This window comes from Nanorana parkeri, unplaced genomic scaffold (assembly GCF_000935625.1).
Source record: "Nanorana parkeri isolate BGI_ZX_2015 unplaced genomic scaffold, ASM93562v1 scaffold3, whole genome shotgun sequence".
Classification (NCBI taxonomy): domain Eukaryota; kingdom Metazoa; phylum Chordata; class Amphibia; order Anura; family Dicroglossidae; genus Nanorana; species Nanorana parkeri.
In genome coordinates, this window is record NW_017306271.1 from 2,242,163 (window position 1) to 2,260,944 (window position 18,782).

The following is an 18,782-nucleotide window of genomic DNA, read 5'->3' on the forward strand; positions in this document are numbered from 1 at the left end:
ATCGAGAGGTGAGCGAACCCGGTATGTGTTCGCTCACCACCCGATCTACTGAGCCGACCTGTGACAGTCTCATTGTCACAGGTCGGCTAGAACTATGAGGTGAGTGAAAAGCACTCACCTCTTAGTTCTCCTTTAAGCAGACCTTACATTTTACTGCAAAGTCTGCTTTAAAAATTATGGTTGGATATAAACAATAATAAAGGCATTTAAATATTTACCTTTCTTGATAAAAATGCTGCTCCATTCCCCAGTCTTGTTCTGTCTCATGTGAGAAAATGCAGACCAAGATTAGATGAACTGATGCAGTGATCACATGACCAATGCCAAAGCTTTCTATTACATGAGTGATATGAGAGGAAGCCCAGAGCAGTTAGAATCCTATATCAGGCAGGAATGGGACAACATTCCTCAACATTCCTCTCACAAAACTCCAGCAACCGGTCTCCTCAGTTCCCAGACATTTACAGAGTGTTGTTAAAAGAAGGGGGAATGCTCTGGTAAACATGGCCCTGTCCCCACTTTTTGGAGATGTATTGCTGCCGTCAATTTCAAAATGACCTTATTTTTTTCTTAAATGTGAACATTTTCTCAGTTTAAATATTGATATGTTTTCTATTTTCTATTGTGAATAAAATATGGGTTTAGAAGATTTGCACATCATTGCATTCTGTTTTTACGTAGATTTTACACAGCGTCCCAACTTGTTTGGAATTGGAATGTACAATAAAAAAGCTTGATTGATTAAGAGCACGGTTACAGGATACCAAATATGCTTTTTCAACCTGTCTGGAGTTCACTTTTCAGGCATGAAATGTCACATTTCCATCTTAAATTAATTGTGATTGATACTCCACATTCTTGAAAACCTCAGAAGTGAAAAACAAACAAACAGCTTTTAGATACATGTTTGCTGTATCTTTTATTGCACTTTTACCACGCTGCAAACAACTCACAAAAACGCTGCAAAATGAAGCTTTTAGCTGCACAATGCAGCTAATATTCATGTATATATGTACAGTATTTACATAATTATAGCAAAAGCACACACAAGAAGGCAGCTACCTGGCTAATGACAGAACAGACCTGGTACCTGCTCTCCACTTGCTCCAGCTGTTACCCAATGAATCCTCTCACCTTGCTAAGCTAGTCAGCCTAGGGCAAGGTATGTTGGGAGTGATATATTAAGAGCACCTGGAGCATTTCAGGTTTCCTAATTTGTCTAGTATGTAAGGCCTGCCCGTTTGCTTTAAAGTTGAGTAGCTCATCTCTATACGTAACATTCAAGTAAAGCTTCCACAATTGCTAAGCATTACTTCAGCACAAAACCCTCCACACTTAAGACTTTGGATTTTTAACCCCTGGAAATACCAATTACAGAAGATACAGTATACTCAAGTTAAGAGATTGAAGTCATCTTGAAGGCGTCATTGTGGTATAGTCAAGTCAGCATCACAGGTAAACAAAACTATACTGTCCCTTTTCTATGTTTTCCAAAAAAGTGGTAGGTAGATCATCATTTTATAATTATACCATATATAAATACAAAAATCTTTATTTTTAAATAAAGGCCTCCTATCTGTACAAAAAGATCAAGATAAGTTTAGAACCCAAAACCGATTCTGTAGGTCTTTGACCATATCGTCTTACGCACATCCATTTATAATCTACTTATTTTACAGACTTCTTCATTATCTAATCCTTCTTGGTTTCTATAGCTTTTCTACAGTGGGAAACGATTAAATCTGAATTCACTGAATTCACAAAGGAGCATTTGCAGTCTTCGGCAAGACTGTGTCTTCTTGGTTGGGCTTGGAGACTTTTCCCATCACTACCTCTTGGTTGTCTTGTTATTCACATCAGAGTCCAAGTCATGTTCAACCACGCTGTTATAGTTGTCTTTTTCTATGCAGTCACTGACAGCTTTAAGGACAATCCGTAGCCTCCTGTCCATTGCTTCAAGATGTGGCTGATAGAGGATTGGGGCAATTTTGTCCATTTGTAAAGACTCCTCCATCAGTTTACTCAACTTGTATTCCTCCTTTGCTAGGAGCTGCATTCGGAGGTATGTAGACTTTTTGATCCTGTGTAGAAATAACATTGACGTCTTTATGGAGATGATTTACAATCAATACAATATTTTATTACAAACTCACATAATTTTTGTCTTTACCTATTTATACAGCTAGACATACATGAACCATGTAGAGATGGGGCAGAACACTGTAAATGCAATCAAAGGATTTTGAAATCAGCACATGGTAAAGGGCAATAGCCTGCAAGCATGCAGACGTCTGTGCTGATTTAATAAATAAAGCCAGAAGCTTTTAATTAGATCTGTGTTTTCCTGCTGCCATGTCTATGTTTTTTTTATAAGAGGGAAGGGGCATAACTCTATATGATGGGCCTCATAGCAAAATCTTTAAATGACCCCCTAGCTTGCTTGAGTTCTTGATAGGCAATCTATTACTAAGACTACTGAAGCTAAAACTAACGCTGACATACTGATTACTTTTACAGTGTTTTGATAGAGGCGCTTGAATTATATTGACATGTTACGTAACCAAAAGAACTTGCCAAATGCTGTTTATGCTTTTATAAATCATTATTCAATCAGACTGGACTAAGCAATCTCTCCTCCTTTGATACTGCTTCTCCAAACTGTACACAGGAATTGATACCCTAAAATGTGAACAGGATGTGAAGAGCAATCTTCCCAGTGGGGAAAAAAATGACAATATGAACATGGTGTAAGATGCGAAAAGCACCAAACATATTCTTAATAGTGCCATAAATCAGTTTTCTTAAAAGGTAGATTTAGCTACAGTCAACACGTCTTGGGGCTTCACAGAGTCCCCCTCAGTTAGCACTGAAAAGTTATTTGCAGGGAAGTGAATGCTGTACTTTATAAATATGGAGTAATACTTTTATAAAGTTTTCAGTAAGGACTAACATTAGTTTAGCAGCCTGATTCGATACCCTTTGAACCAGATTACATGAGACTTATTGGATAGCTGCCTGTAAGATAGATACACGAAAGTCCCATTGTACTCCTGACCGTCGAAGAACCTGTATTTTGCGGGTGGGTGCCGCAGTGACTGCGGATGGCATCACCAATCAAACAGTAGTAGATAAGGAAGTCACCGGGCACTCCAATATTCACTCATCTAGCCCATCACAGTGTAAAACAACGTTTTGGAACCATGTCAGTTCTTTCATCACTTTGTTTGTCTGATGGCATGGTTCTGAAATTTTTTTTTACACTGTGATGTTACCTTCCTATGTCAATAAAAGATGCTAAAAGAAGGCTGAATGAGTGAACTTTCCAAAAATTGTGATTTACTTTTACTTTTAGTGATAATGGTCACCAGGACAAATAGAGAGGGGAAATTTGCCTAATGGCAGATGGAGACAGCAATAAAAACCTGACAAGGATTCTAATCCCTCTCCAAAACTAATTTAAAAAAACCCTTTGGCTTCATTTGCACTTTAAAGCCCCATTCCAAACAGCAATCATTTTTTTTTTAATTCTTATTTTGTTATGCCATGCTCTCCTGAGATCTAATTATTGGGATAGTTAAATGCAATGCTCTGACCACACTCACATTTTAGCTTTAACAAATTATTAATTTCATTATTATTATTATGTTATCATACAGATTTATATACAGCACCAACAGTTTGTGCAGTGCTTTGCAACATCATCTTTATTAATCCTCACACATGAAAATATGATATAAGGGACTTGATTTTACTATACCTGCAACATTGATTCAGAGGTTCAAGGATAGACATCTCATCGTGTGAGTGTTTTCCAAATCTGTTAAAAAAAAGAAAACAACTTTAATAAAAGGCAAATAGCTACAGTACCTAGCACAATAAATGAAATCCAGTCCTAGTTGGGAGGCAGTAAAAGCCACCTTGAGTAGATGTTGCAACCATCTTCCATAAAACACTTGTATGAAGTTTTTTTTTATCACTCTTTGTGGAATGAAGACCATTTTATTCTGGGTTTAGGTGTTTTGTACTGCATGTGTGGTGTAAACATATGCTACAGCTACAGCTGTCCTTGGCAGACCTCAGAGTGCACAAAGTCTCTCAAGTCCATGTCATTACTTTCTGTACCAAGGAAGACATTCTACAGTCACATGTAATAATGACTCAAACATTTCTTTGCAACAGATCAACATTCCCACAGCCTAAAAATACACCATCTGTGTTAAATTGTTCTCTGACTGCGTCTTCTATGATTCATTTTGCTCCCTTTGGCTTTGGGATCACAATGACGTACTTGTGGATGCAGTCTGATGACACCATTTTACTGAGTGGTATCATCATTTACATGAGTTGTTTTTCTCTGTTCATTAGTGATCATAATAAGGTCAATATCAGCAAAAGGGTGTTGGCGATTGGTTCAATCCAGAATTGGGTGCTGAATAAAAATGTGCACTGGCAAAAAATGTCCTTCGTTTCATTCAGATTTTTCGTTATTTCGTTTTTCAGGATTCGGGTCCGAAAGTCAATTCATTTGGATTCGGACGAAATTCATTAACGGTAGTATGTACGAATTTTCGTTCCAGACGAATTTTGGTTAAAATTACATTTTATTTTACAGCCTGCAGAAAAAAAAAGCATGAGGTTCCCCTCCTGATTCATACCAAACCCTTTAGGTCTGGTAGGAATGTTAGGAGGGACCCCACCAAGTTGAAAATAAAAAAAAAGTGTGTGGGGTTCCCCCCAAAAGTAATACCAGGCCCTTTAGGGCTGGTAGGAATTTTAAGGGGAACCCCAATCCCCCCCCAAATGGGGGAAAAGGCATGTCCCCCCTAAAATTCCTACCTGGCGATTAATCCGAGCACAGGCCTAACAGGGCCAGAAACGAGGGAACGAGCGAGCACCACCCCCCCTGCCATACCAGGCCACATGCCCTCTGCACTGGGAGGGTGCTTTTCCAGGGTCCCCCTGGAAAAGCACCTTGTCCTTGTGCCGAGAAGGCCCTCTTCCCTACAAGCCTTAGGGCATTGGTTGTGGGGGGGCTTATTTGCATTGTGGAACCCAATGTTCTGCGTAATTTTTTTCCCCTTTTGTCTAACATCACTTTGCTGCAATGAAAATTCGTCCGGAATGAAAATTCGTACATACTACCACTAACGAATTTCGTCAGAAATTTTAATTATCTGAAATTCGGATTCGTTTTCATTCATCATTCCTGTCATTCGGAGATTCGGGTATATCCGATTCTCTGAATAACGAAAATTCGTCTGAATAACTAATCTTTCCAAAACAAATTGCACATGTCTAGTGCTGAATAGAACTGCAACTCTCATGGGATATCTAAATTCATACGTTATAATACCATACTAACGTGTCAGTATTTAAGGTGCAGGTGGAGCCTGGTGGAATGTATCACCCTACACCTTGTTGTCACCTAAGGACTCCAATGGTGAGCTCTCTATGTCATGTATTTCTGTCCATTCAGTCCTGCCTTTCTCACAGCCCTGCTAGATAACACAGGCCTGGGAACTTGACTTTTCTCTGCTGTGGTTGAGTAATACAATTAAGAGGGTTCACAAAGCTAGCCGAAGGATCAGCCGAAGCTTCACTATGGCCCGTACAGCTCCTTAAGGCGGCCAAGCGGCTCAGCTGAACCAAAGGCATATGCTTGGGCTCGACTGAGCCGAAGTGACAGTCGAAGGCCGGCCGAATGCTTTGAAAATGACAGCAGGGCGGAGCCAGATCAGCGTCCCTAAATGACCTGGGGACGCTGAACTGTCATTAAACAATGACAACTGGGGGGAGCAGGACGGGAGCTGCTAGAAGACTTTATAGGCCAATATGAAATAGTTGGGCGGAGCTAGCTGTCACTGCCAATTTTTTTTTTCCTTTTAAAAAAACGTTACTTTGTTTTTAGATTTAACATTTATTTACATTTCAAAAAATATTTGGGGAACTTTGGGTGAGTATATCTTTGTTTATATTTCACCCAGACACAAACAAGCACTTTATGCTTGCAGTGCAGAGGTAGCCCCACTGCAAGGGTTTATCCAAAAAAAAAATTCTGCTTTAAACTAGAGTTTTATCCAAATAAGAACATGTCACTTAGTTGAATTTGCTTGTTTAAAAAAAAAAAAAAAACTCACTGGTATATATGTGTTAGGTTCAGTGTAAAATGTGTAGAAATAAAGCAACGTATATATATTTCAGTTTTTATGTTCCACATTCTTTTTCTTACTCCAGATGTACACCACATTCAGTCAATGTCAGCATTTATAAGAGCTATATGCAAGGTCATAATAAACCTCATAGCAGGCAGCACAAAGTGGTATTACCATGGTAACCATAGATGCCTCATTTTAATAAAGACAAAGTTTAAGAAATCTCTGAAAAGCAGCTGAATGCAACAAAAATAACTCATTACGTAACATGCAAATGCTGCTGGCTGCTGGGTTTTTGTCATGAAACAATGTAGAAGCACAACAGATGGGGAAGGGGAAATATTCACTGCCATATACAATGCTTGTAAAAATAGAACAACATGCTGCACCCCTGCCCTATCAGATATACATTTATAATGCGCTAAGCCAAAACCAAAAAAACATTTTGCATGGAGGTTAACTGTATTTTCACTTTTACACCTTTTCATCTCTTTAAAGCACCCCCTATGCTGATGTGAAAATGCTGCTTATTGCACTCCAGTGCCCCCACTATCACCTTAAAAAGGACCTGTCATCACTACTATGCTATTGGGGCTTGTAAAACCCCCTACGTAATAGCAATTAAAGTAAAAAAAATAACAGTTGTTAAAATTAATATTAAATTAAATAAACGTTAAAATAATTGACAATTTTTATTTTAAAGTCCCCGGCCCCACCGAGCACGCAAGTCTTTACATAAACACGTGTCGGGTTCGCCTACGTATGAAAACTACGATCGTGCTAGGCATGTTGGGTATCGCCGCACACGCCGGAGTGAGAGCAATAATTCTAAGGCCAATATGTATGCGCATCTCTAAACTGATGACCTGTGGGGGCTTTAAAGCGTCATCTACTGACTTTTTGGGGTACTGAATTCACGAACGCACACAATTTTTAACCTGGGCATGTTGGGTATCTATTTACTCATTGTAACCCCTTCTTTTATATTGTATTTACAACGTGGGTATTTAATTGGGTTTTGGTGCATTTAAGGGCATTTTTCACTACATTTTGATAATACGTTGCACTAATATCGTGCAACATAAACATTTTAAACTGCCAACATTGTATTCTACAGCGTCTTGGCTTTCAGAAAATATATAATGTCTCGGGGGTTGAAGTAATTTTCAGGCCTAGAATGTGGATTATCATGGGTACAAAAAAAACGGGGGAAAAAAAGGCCTTGGTCACTAAGGGGTTAATTTTAACAGAGAAAGTGGTGTCGCCCTCCCAGCTTCACTGGCCTAGAAGAGGTGTATGAATCACAAATGTTGCTGGACAGAATTACAAATCCTTTGACAGATGACACATTACACATACTGTATTTCAACTCTTCATTTAGATATTATCTAGAGTTCAGCTTTTAAATTAATTTTAGCAGCAAGGAGTAACTGGCAAACATCTAATCCTAAAAAGAGTAATATAGTATAACATTGCAAAACACCAGTTACTATACCTAAACATGCACAATAGTCCAGGAAAGATCTAGAATTATGTACATATTATAACTGCTCATGTTTAGAAAAACACATTTCGAAAATAAGATTCCTGGATATTTACCCTCTTCCATTATCCAAGTGAATGATAAACGTTTCATTTCCAAACTTCTCAAAGGTCTCATAATGGTGGCGATCCATATTCCCTACGGACAGATATAATTGTCTCGTTAGGAAACGTTTACTGTTAGCTACTGTATACTACATGATTTATATTACATTAATCCCCAGCTTAAGCTATGTTGGCAGTTAACATGTGAGGTCTTAGCAACATTTTACACATTTATAAGTAGCTACATTCACAGTCCCATGGTTTCAAAGCTTCTGTGCGGGGGAGCAAGCAATGGGGAAATGAAAGGAAGGAAAGGAAATGAACCAAAAAAACTTTCTACATATTCCTGTTGTAGCCCAACCACTGACAAGACTTACACTTGACTTTCTTAGTGTTAGATCAAGTAGAGATGCGGTCAGGAGATGCATCCCCACTTCCAGTCTATGTAACAGTTGTCAATGGGACAGAAAGTGAAGGCAAATGCAAAATTTGGCAGCAGTCACCAAAACAGTAGGTCATAGAAAAAACCCCAATGGGGACATCTGTTCCATTGATAACTGTCCAAGTTTGGACAAGCAGTCAATTTTGGGAGATTTCCAGAATGGGAAGTCAAGGGAAATCTCTTCAACAAGAAAGAAATTTTAAAAAATGACAAAGTTTTATATCTCTTTTACACAATATCCATTAAAAATAAGTTCATGCAAAACAATTTTCTGACAACATACAAAAACACCCTCACCCACTGCATGAACACATATTTATCACAGGTATTTATATAGTACCATCAGTTTACATAGTTGCACATTAACATCAGTCCCTGCCCTCCAGGAGGTTACAATCAAAGGTCCCTAATATCACATACACACATAGGCAATTTAGACAGCTCCTGGCTCAGGGCCCAGCCACACACCATATCCAGTGTGTCCCGATGCAGTTCGCGCCTGGAACGCACTGGATTGCATGCATGAAGCTGGGCCGTGTTCTGTGGTGAGAGGGGGCGTGTCGGTGCCATTAACGTCAATGGCACTGCAGACACCCCCCCACCCCACACACACAGTGTGATTGGCCGTACCATTCCAGTGCCGTGCGATCTGAAAAAAATAGTGCATGCATCATCATGTATACGATCCCATATGTTCTGGGTGCGAACTTCACCGGGACACCCTTGATATGGTGTGGATGGGCCCTCAAGGAGCTTACTGTCAAAGGTCCCTAGCTCACATTCATACAGAGGCAATTTAGACAGCCCCTGCCCTCAAGGAGCTTACAATCAAAGGTCCCTATCTTGCATTCAATACATACAGAATTTAGACAGGAGCCAGTTAACTTTCCAGCATTTCTTTGGAATGTGGGAGGAAATTAAGTACCTGTTGGAAACTCACAAAAGCCAATGGAGAACATGCAAATTCCTTGCAGATAGTGTCCTGACTGGGATTTGAACCAGGGACCCCCAATGCTACAAGGCATTTTTGCATTGGTGATCATTGCCATTAAGAAAGAACTTGAGGGCAAAGCCAAAATTTTACAGTTGTCCACAAAACATGAGGTAAAGAGAAATTGTTCAATGGTGACACTGCTATCTAGGTAGGGGATTCCCTTCACTTTGGGAGATTTCCTCCAACTATAGTTTTGGCTATATCTTTGCTTTTTTTGTAGGTAGCTTAACAGAGTGGATAGAGGAATCTTGGCCAATTTAGCTGCCCTAGTTGAGCTGTATATGGCCAGTTTAAGAGACTCTTGCATAAAAAAAAAGCAAAAGCAGGTATAGAATGCATCCACACAATGCCTCCCTCAATTCTGCTGTTGCATGCAAGTCCTTGGAGGGACAAAGATTGTTGCTGTTTACTGCATATTTTCACTGGCTAGTGAGGAGACCCATCACTATAATAGGGTGGGAGGTAGTGATAAGCTCCCAAATTGTACAGCTTTGCCTGTCAGCAGGTTATTAGAAGCTGCTGCAGGTATGTGGTGCCCACATTTTACACCTGCAACCATTTTTGTAAGGGCAGGTTCTCTTTAACAGACACAAAGCTGCCAAAAAGGACATTACATTTAGATCCAAAGTAAATTAGCTTCGATAGGCTGTAATCTGGGATTCTCAATTTTGCACTCAGGTGGGTTAACTAAAATTGGAGCATTTTTGATAAAATCGCTTACACCTTGGAAGAATGGGCTGTGAAATGTTATGTTAGTTTACAACCCTGCCACCCTCTTGTCCAGCTACTCCTCTAAATGCTAACATGCTGAAAAGATTAACGTTCATGTTCTTTAACCATCCTACAACAGAAAAGTAATCTCTGCAAAATTCTCTAACAACTAAGTAGCTAAAAGAAAAAGAATTCTAATATTTTCAAATTCTAATTTCCATTGGCAGTTTTGAGCTTTTTAAGCTGATGATTTTTTTTTTATTGTTCGTCTCCTAGCTTCTTGCCCTACAGCAACACAGTCAGATGGCTGAAACTTCCTCTGTAGTTAAAAGGAAAAGTGTAACACATTCCAGTTATTATATAATATGCAAAAAAAAAAAAGGCCCATGAAGAATTTTTTTAGATGACAGTTTATGTAGCCTTTCAAGTGTACTGTAATCAAACACATCCAGAATCAGAGGGTAAAATCCCTGCAATGTCGTTGGCATCATATATTTTTTGTTGGCAGAAGCCATAAGCCCCATTCATAGTTACTGACTGCAACTAAGCTCGGGATAAGTTGAACAACAGAACTATTGTGTCATGGTTATGGATAAAGAGGCTGTATAAATTCCCATTAAGCAGAGAGTAAAAGTGTCTGTGAAAATGGAGTAGATATGAATAATGCTAAATAACTGCACAGTTATCATAGTTTTATTCCATTAATTAAGAAGAAAGAAGCACACATCCATACAACGTGTAGCACAGTAAATTCGGTTTAAATTGTTCCGTAAATGTGAAATTACGTTTAATCATTTATTTGTGAAATAAAGAATGGTTGTTATAATTACTGATTTTATTTTCAGAAACCCTTTAAATGCATTAAATGCGTCTTAGCTGAAAGCAGAAGCTGGAAATTTGTAGCTCCTTAGCCGCTGCTTAAAGAGGACCTGTACTGTGTGGTGGAAAAAACTGCAAGCAGAGTGTAAAGGACTAGTCATCAGTATTGGCTATTGGCTTTACCTACCCTGTCTTGTTCAAGCAGTGCCTGTGTGTGGGGGTTGGCCATCATGGTAGAGGAGAAGCGATTTGCTTTATATGTCTATATCCCCCTCCTCATTCCAATGACTGAGGATCTGATGACTGATGGGGGAATATACAAGAAGCAACACAAGAGGTGTAGAAGAGAACCATAGAATGAATGGTGTAAAAGCAAGGATATGCGGGCAGTGCAGGTTCAGCAGCACAGTAGTATTATCACCAAACTTAATTCCAAATCTTGTCTAAGACTGGCAGACAGAGGTAGAAGTGCCTTAGATTAGGCGTAGCCACACTCTGGCCCTCCAGCTTTGGTGGAACTATAAATCCCATGAGGCATTACAATATTCTCACAGACATGACTCCCGGGGAGGGATGCATCATTGGATTTGTAGTTTCACCACAGCTGGAGGGCCAGAGTTTGGCTACCGCTGCCTTAGATGATCACACACTGCACATATACAGTGAGGCAGGAGACTACAGAACAGGATGGCTTAGGCACAATCATGTGCCAGCAAATGATCTGCTATTTTCAGGCAGAATTCAAGATAAAAGGTAAATCTATCAGGGCACTGCTTAGGCACAATTACTTTTCTGGATCTTCCCTATAACATATCAAATCTCCACTTTTTGGATTTATGTCCCCTTTATTCCAATCTGCTCTTACATAATATGTCACTTGTTGTGATTGATATAATCAAAAATACTTGACTGTTATTATACTGCAGTCTTACCCCTAAGGCATGACTTTATTTTGTATTATTTACTTGTATTCTCCCCCTGCCAGAACAAGAGTCTCAAGCTGAAAGGCCATCCTAACTCTATCTGGATGTCCCCTATAACATATCACATTTTCACTTCTTGAATTCAGATACACTTTAATTTTAACCTGCTCTTACAAAATACGGGGCTTGTTGTGTTTGATATAATCTGAAACTCTTGAAATGTTATTATAGTACAGTCTAACCTCTCAGGGAGTTCTTTATTTTGGATTATTAGATGTTGGATTAGAGATGTAATACATGTATTGCTTTTAAATCGCCCATTGTTCCAGCTAATAAGTGAATCATCTGAAATATTTTAGATTCAATGTATGGAAGTGATATAAAGAAGAGAAGTACCGTGCCTTGGTTAGTGAAGGGTCTGTCTCTGCCACTGTATGGGTAAGTGTTTTTTATATGTCTATTGCCTTTTTAAGCAAATCTCTTACCCATTAGAAAGTCAAATATAGTCATATCGATGACATCTAGAAGTCTTGTACCACTGTCGTATGGAGGAGTCTGCTTCACTTCTTCACAATAGTCAGCATCAACTTCCCATCTGAAGAAAAATGGGTACATTTTAAAATATATAGACAAGTAAAGGTATGCATTGTAAAAACACATCTATATTGTGGAAGCTTCCAAATTGCTTCATGTTCCTCTGATTAGTTAGATTAAGACATCTAACACTGTACGAAAAGTATATTAGACTTCTGGAATAAAAGTGCCTGATGGGAGAACATTTGCTCCCATCACAGCAAGCAAACAGATTCTCCTATACTACATTAGAAATATAAAAGTGAGAAGCAATAACCATTTTCCATCAGACACTTGTATGAGGTCTTCTGACATCTGATTAGTTGACCTTTTTAATAAAAAACTGATATGGCCTGTCATAAACATTGTCATCTCTAAATCAATAAATGAATAATTTATACCTTGAACGCATCAAGAAGTTCAAGTGGATCTTTTAGTAACATTATCAGTCTACATGAATAAATTCCTGACAGGTCATGATAAACAGCAACAGTGTCAATATCCAAAACTGTTGTTTCTTTTATCATTGCAAAGCCATCCTTGTGCTCTTGTAAAGTGACTTTGCTTAGGCTAAGATTTGTAAAATAAATGTCATAAACTGCAGGCAGGAGAAGCATTTCCTCCTTCTGCAGACACATTGTAACTACGAAGCAGCTAACAGGGTTAGAGGCTGCAGCAGGGACCTGATCTATGTCATTGTAACAACTCTGCAATGCAAGCCTAGGATCTCAACTGCGGAGTGTGTACCTCACGGTCTGTTCAGTAAGGGGTCTCGGCTTTTACTCTCTCATGAAATTAGAGCAGTGTGTGAGACATGTCACATCATTCAGAACCGTGGTATCTAAAGTTGTAGTTACTGGGGGTGAGAGGGTTAACTTTGAGGTAGACACCCGGTGGTGAAGTATGGTACTGAGCACTAGTGCTTAATCCACTATCTCCCCTTAGGTTAATTAAATCAATTCACAGATTATTTATGTAGACAAGTACTAGTGCAAATTGTATACAAGGTTTTGCCTCAGAGAGTCCAGTATTACCATAGAACAACTTTACGTGGTGATAGTATTGATCTACAGTCAATTCACACAGTTGCTTATATATGATATGACTAAACCAGTTTAAGCAATTGCTAACGTTATGGTTAATGGGAGAGTAGTAGCAGATACTTGCTGTTTGTGAGGCTTGCTGCTGCTGGCACTCCAAGTGGGTGTTTAGCTGATTGATGCTTGGCTCCTGGGTGTCAGTCCCCCTGTGCTGGATGGTAGAGGATTCGGGGCTCCTTCACTGTGAGGGAATAGCTGGCTATTTAGAGGTCCGCCTAATCGGTCTGCGGATTGCAGAGCGTGAATCTTCGGCGTTCACTGTTGCAAACAGTAGGACGCCGAAGATTCGTGTGGCCGCGTCTTAAGAGGGCTCCTGCGCTTGCGCCAGGAGGAGCCACGAGCCGACGTGCGCGTGCGCTGAGAGAGGCAGCCCTGGCCCGTTGTGCGCATGCGCGGTCCCGTATCGTTATTCCGGGACGGGAGACGGTGAGTCTCTTACAGTCATACATTTGTGCACACAGTCAAGAACTGTTAGGCCTAGAGGGACCAAAATTGTGATTAACAATCTGTTTCTTTATTTATTACAGGTATTTATATAATAGAAAGTTCCATAATAGAGAGGATATAAAAAAAAAGAGAGGAGGTTTTGTCCAGGAAGAGCATATACAGTAACATATATATATATATATATTTTGGAATAATATTAGAATTTTATATAATACTGGAATATTTGCATATTAAACACTAAATAATTGTGTGAAGAAGATATTTATTGTTGAATGGACATTAATATAGGGGACGCTGAACTGTCATTACAATAAGAGCTCAGCGTAGCCGGCCATGATATCAAGGCCGGCTCCGATGAGCTCTCATGACAGTTCAGCGTCCCCTGGTTACCTGGTAACCAAGGGACGATGAACTGTCATTGCAACTGGCCGTGAGATCACGGCTGGCTCCGCCCAGCTGTCAGTTGCGAGGCTTCCGCCCGGTTAATGGCCGGCCACTCGGCCCAATTCGGGTTTCGCTTCGGCTCAGTCGAGCCGAAGCATATGCCTTCGGCTCGATTGAGCTGCTCGGCCAGCTTCGGGAGCTGTATGGGCTATAGTGAATAGCCCGTACAGCAGCTCTTCGGTTCTACTGAACCGAAGGGCTCAGGCTGCCGAAGCTAGCCAAAGGAATAAGCTTTGTGAATAACCCCCTGTGCATATATATATATATATATATACATATATATATATATATATATGTGTGTGTGTGTGTATATTTTTTTTCTAGTAATAATTGTAGTGTGTGATTAATAGCGCAGCACAGTATTTTTACAACCTGTAACGCAGTGCATAGTCTTTTCCCTGGTGATCTGACTCACAAGAGCCGATCTTTTGAATAAATGGATAATCCAGCTCCCTTTTTAGAAAAAAGGATGGCCCCACAGCAGTCAAATTTTATTATGTGTTGGAGCTGTTAGAGAGGGCTGACAATATTGTGTAAAGAGATATTTTTTTGTTTAATTAATTTTAAAAATGTATTGAATTAATTTTAGCATATCAGTGTCTGGCTTCTCATGCCTTATGTGCGACAATAGCTTGTTTATGAGCCCTACAATATAGATTTTTTTAAGTATAAGATTCACCCTCCATAGACTTCAATAGGCTCACCGTAAAGTTCATAAACTCCAGGCAAGATTCGCTCATCCCTACTTTAAAGGTAATAGTAAGAGTTGGTTTTCTAACGTTAGCAAAACTGCAATGTTTTGTTTATAACGTTACTGACTAGCTCACTTCACTTGTAGTCCACAGTTACTCATATTTACTTCCAGCAGATCTACTTCCAGTGGATAGAACAATATTTCAATGTCAGTGAAGGGGTTAATTCATCCTTAACTCATCACTGAGGCAGCACTGAGAATTCTTTAAACCCTCTACTGCTCTCCGCACCCCCATATGAGGTGTTGGCTCTCCAGAAAGGAGTTTCAATGAATTTTGCATTAGGGCCTAGCCTGGAACGGCACCCAGTTCCTACATAATGAGACACTCAGAGTTTTTCATTCAGCGTAGCAAATCCATCAGCTGGATGATGAGACATTTTCCATATCATTCTCCATAGCGAGCCTCTAGTGTGAGATTCCTTTATTAAGTGCGGAACATTTTCTCCGTACAAAAGGACTGCGCTACATATCCTCTAATGGAAGGATGGCATTCAGCCTTCAAAACAAAGGCATCCTATTTTTATTTTTTTTATTAAAGCAGACCTCGTCTGACACCACAGTGAGCCACTATACACTGTAAAAAAGCACTTTAAATGTACAAAACAGGGTGCTCGAAAGAACATTTATTGTCACTCTTTTCTCTGTCCACAAATAAGAAAAAGGGCTCCTCATTAATCCTGTGAGTATGGGGTATTGTTTGGAAGTTACAATACAGGCCAACATATGGAGACTAAAAACTATTTTTTTGTTTTAATCCAGCTTTATTTGTCATATCAATATGTCTAATTTAATTTGTGAATTGCAGGATCCTACAGCACAGCGTTAAAGTAACCTACAATGGTATTTTCCATGCAGGAGACCGGCACGCTCTTTTGTGATTCAAGTTATGTATATCAAACAGAATGTAGTAATTCAAACCCCAGCTGGACACGTTGTTATTACTTGCGGCCAGCTTTGAAATATATAACATAAGAAAATATATTTAAAGTATTCTTTGGCTGGAGGTGTGACTAATATCAGAGTAAAAAATATATACTGTATATATCTAAATTGGGAAAACTCAATAAGGCTGATGACTAGGCTTGCCACTTCCTTTATTTCAAAGAAACATCCCTTATTTTAAAGGGTATCTGTTGTCAAAAACTAAAAATAAATAAGAATTTTTATACTGAATTTCCATAAGTTCCAGCCCACTCTTCATAACCATATCAATCTAGAAGTTTGTAAACTTACTTACTGAAGATGCCCATAGGATGTACTCAGTGGTGTCCCTAGCCTTTTTGCCGCCAGAGGTGCGGGTGGGGGGTGCATGCAATCAGAGCAGCAGGAGGTGGGTACAGGAGACAGAGTCGCCAGACACAAGAGTGATGCTGCCCACTGCAGGCTCTGCATCTCCCCCCAGCTCTTAGCAACCTGAGATTCTCTGGCTGGCATCACGCCCAGCTCCTGGCAACCACTGACGTCACTGGTTGCCGGAAGCTGCGCGGGTCGCCGGCCAGAGCTTCCTAAGTTGTTTAGAGCTGGGTGGGAAGATCTGTATGACCCTTATACATCTCCCCACCCGACTCTTAGCAACCTGGGACATTCTGGTCAAAAAGGGGGTGGCAGACAAACTGAGAACATTGTGCAGCAGAGCGGCCAGTATACAACAAACATGCCGATCTGCCTGCCGCCGGCCACGTGACCCAAAGAGATGCCACATGAGGCAACAACCTCAGGCTGCCTCATTAAAGGATGTACTTCCTCAATGCACTGACACAATTCCACTCAGCCCTGTGAATACGCACTTCCTTGTGTCACAACTCACAAAGCCTGGTTTCTGAACTACAACTCAACACCTGAATAATTTTACATGATCATTGCTTGCTGGAAGCAATGCATGATGGGATATGTAATCTTGACTTATTGAGATTGTATCACATCAAGCTGCAGGGAAAAAGCAGAGTGCAAAGTACACTGGGAATCCAGGTAATTAGGAGGTTGATAAAAGTAATGGGCAGACGGAAGGCAGCACTCACTACATAAAAGGGATTTTCTTCTAGTAAGCTTTGATTGCATTATCAAAGACAACTCTAGAATGTATTCTTATTACAATGCTCATGTTATAACAGGATAGTATATGCTGGGACTTTAGAACTCCTTTAATAAGACTTTATTAAAGGTGAGCAATGAACACAGACCTGCAGATAATCTACCTCTTCTAGCATTTGGCAGAGTTGCCAGTCTCCCACTCTAGGCCCGGTGTAATAGTATTTACAGATAATTAAGGGATTCTATCAGTATACAGTCATTTAGTTTAGTGTGGGTACCAACACTGATAGGGTTATGTTTCATCTGCAGAGCACACATTTTCTGTGCTGTTGGTCAATAATATGAATCTTAACTAAGAAAAGCCACATCTAAAGGCAGCTTTTAAAGTCAATTTTGGTTCCATTAAAAGGCCTTTCTCTGTAGCATTAGGTCTAATTTCATTGTATAATTCAGCTGCTTTATTTATTTGGAAGCCAAATGACTAATGCATTGAAGAATTCTCTGGAGCATCACATCCCCTTTTGAGTTATTTTTACATTCTGTCTAATTAAGGCAGTGATATTTGTAAGCAGGGCAGTCGGTCTGTTCTTTTGTTAACAGTTGCTTAAGCATTAGCAGTGGAGGAAGTCATGACAGCATTCTTCAATTAATTGATGTAAAAGACAATATCTGAGATGGACATTTAAAACAAATTAAAGGGCAATAAAGGATATCATTCAATATAGTAATTAGAAGACAGCGAACCTGTGAATAATGTAAAATATTATATATAAACGTGAAATGTTATATTATGTTGTGAACATTCCTAATAGGGATGAGCGAGTGGAGCAAAGTTTAATTCGCAGGGAGTTGGTGAAATCAGCAGGAAGTCAGCGAACCCTGAACATATTGCTAAACCCTACTGAAGTCTGTGAAGCTGAATCTTGTTATTTTCAAAGACTAATTTGCAAGCTATCGTTAAAAAAGTGCATCCACTGGGGATATGCACCAATAAAAAAAAAAAAGCTGGGGATCTATCATTTAGCAAGGGAAGCCAGCTGGAGATTGAGAGTGATATTATTGACCAAAATTGACCAGAGATTCTGGGAGACGTCATTGACTAAATATGTTCCTGACCATATTTGGTCAATGACATCACCCTGGATCCTGACTGGTTTCTTGACATACAACAGCCGCAGGGGATCTGTCATTTGCGATAGAAGTAGCATCATCATGTGGCAGGTCAACATCGTAGGGCCGATGGATGCCATAATTGATGAGGATCTACAGCACTTGATGATGTAACTAATATTGGATTTACATGGAGGACATGGGGTTTATTTGTAAAAATCAAGGACTTTTTCACAATGCAGGTGTTCTTATTTGCTATTAATCCTGTACTCATTTACCTGGGAGGGGAAGGGGCGGATATCTGGGGGCCCTCTTATTCTAAAGAGGGATTTGAGGATCTCATAAGCCTTCACACAAACCCGCACATGCTTTTTGGGGACAGGATATAGGGATGATGTCCTGATCACATCAAGTAAGGGAAAAGGTACCTTGCAAGGGGGAAGGCTTTGCTGTCCCCCCATTATTAAAAAGTACCCTGCTATTGTGTTAAGGGATAGTCCACATTTTAAATAAAATGGGGAAAAAATGTATTGGGTTCCCTCTAAAATTTTAACTAGACCCTTATTCAGGAATCAAGGATGTTCCCCCTCCCTGAACCAAGCAAGGCTTTCAGCATTGGGAGTGTACTTTGCTAAGAGCAGAAAAAGCAATGTGTGGGTTTGTGTGTGTATTTGGGGGGGGGGGGGTGCTTTGTG

The 18,782-nt window shown here is 39.8% G+C and overlaps 1 protein-coding gene across 1 annotated transcript in view; it reads right to left on the bottom strand.

The window, feature by feature from the left end:
• Nucleotides 1-1,225: 1,225 nt before the first annotated feature.
• Nucleotides 1,226-18,782, bottom strand: part of FAM20C (FAM20C, golgi associated secretory pathway kinase) — a 178,666-nt gene continuing 161,109 nt past the window's right edge. Inside the window, exons 7-10 of the mRNA XM_018572034.1 lie at nucleotides 12,114-12,223; nucleotides 7,752-7,833; nucleotides 3,758-3,817; nucleotides 1,226-2,081 (exon numbers count right to left, since the gene is read on the bottom strand). Of these exons, the coding sequence (XP_018427536.1) occupies nucleotides 1,829-2,081; nucleotides 3,758-3,817; nucleotides 7,752-7,833; nucleotides 12,114-12,223 (505 nt within the window). The 3' untranslated portion in view covers nucleotides 1,226-1,828. The remainder of the gene's footprint in view (nucleotides 2,082-3,757; nucleotides 3,818-7,751; nucleotides 7,834-12,113; nucleotides 12,224-18,782) is intronic.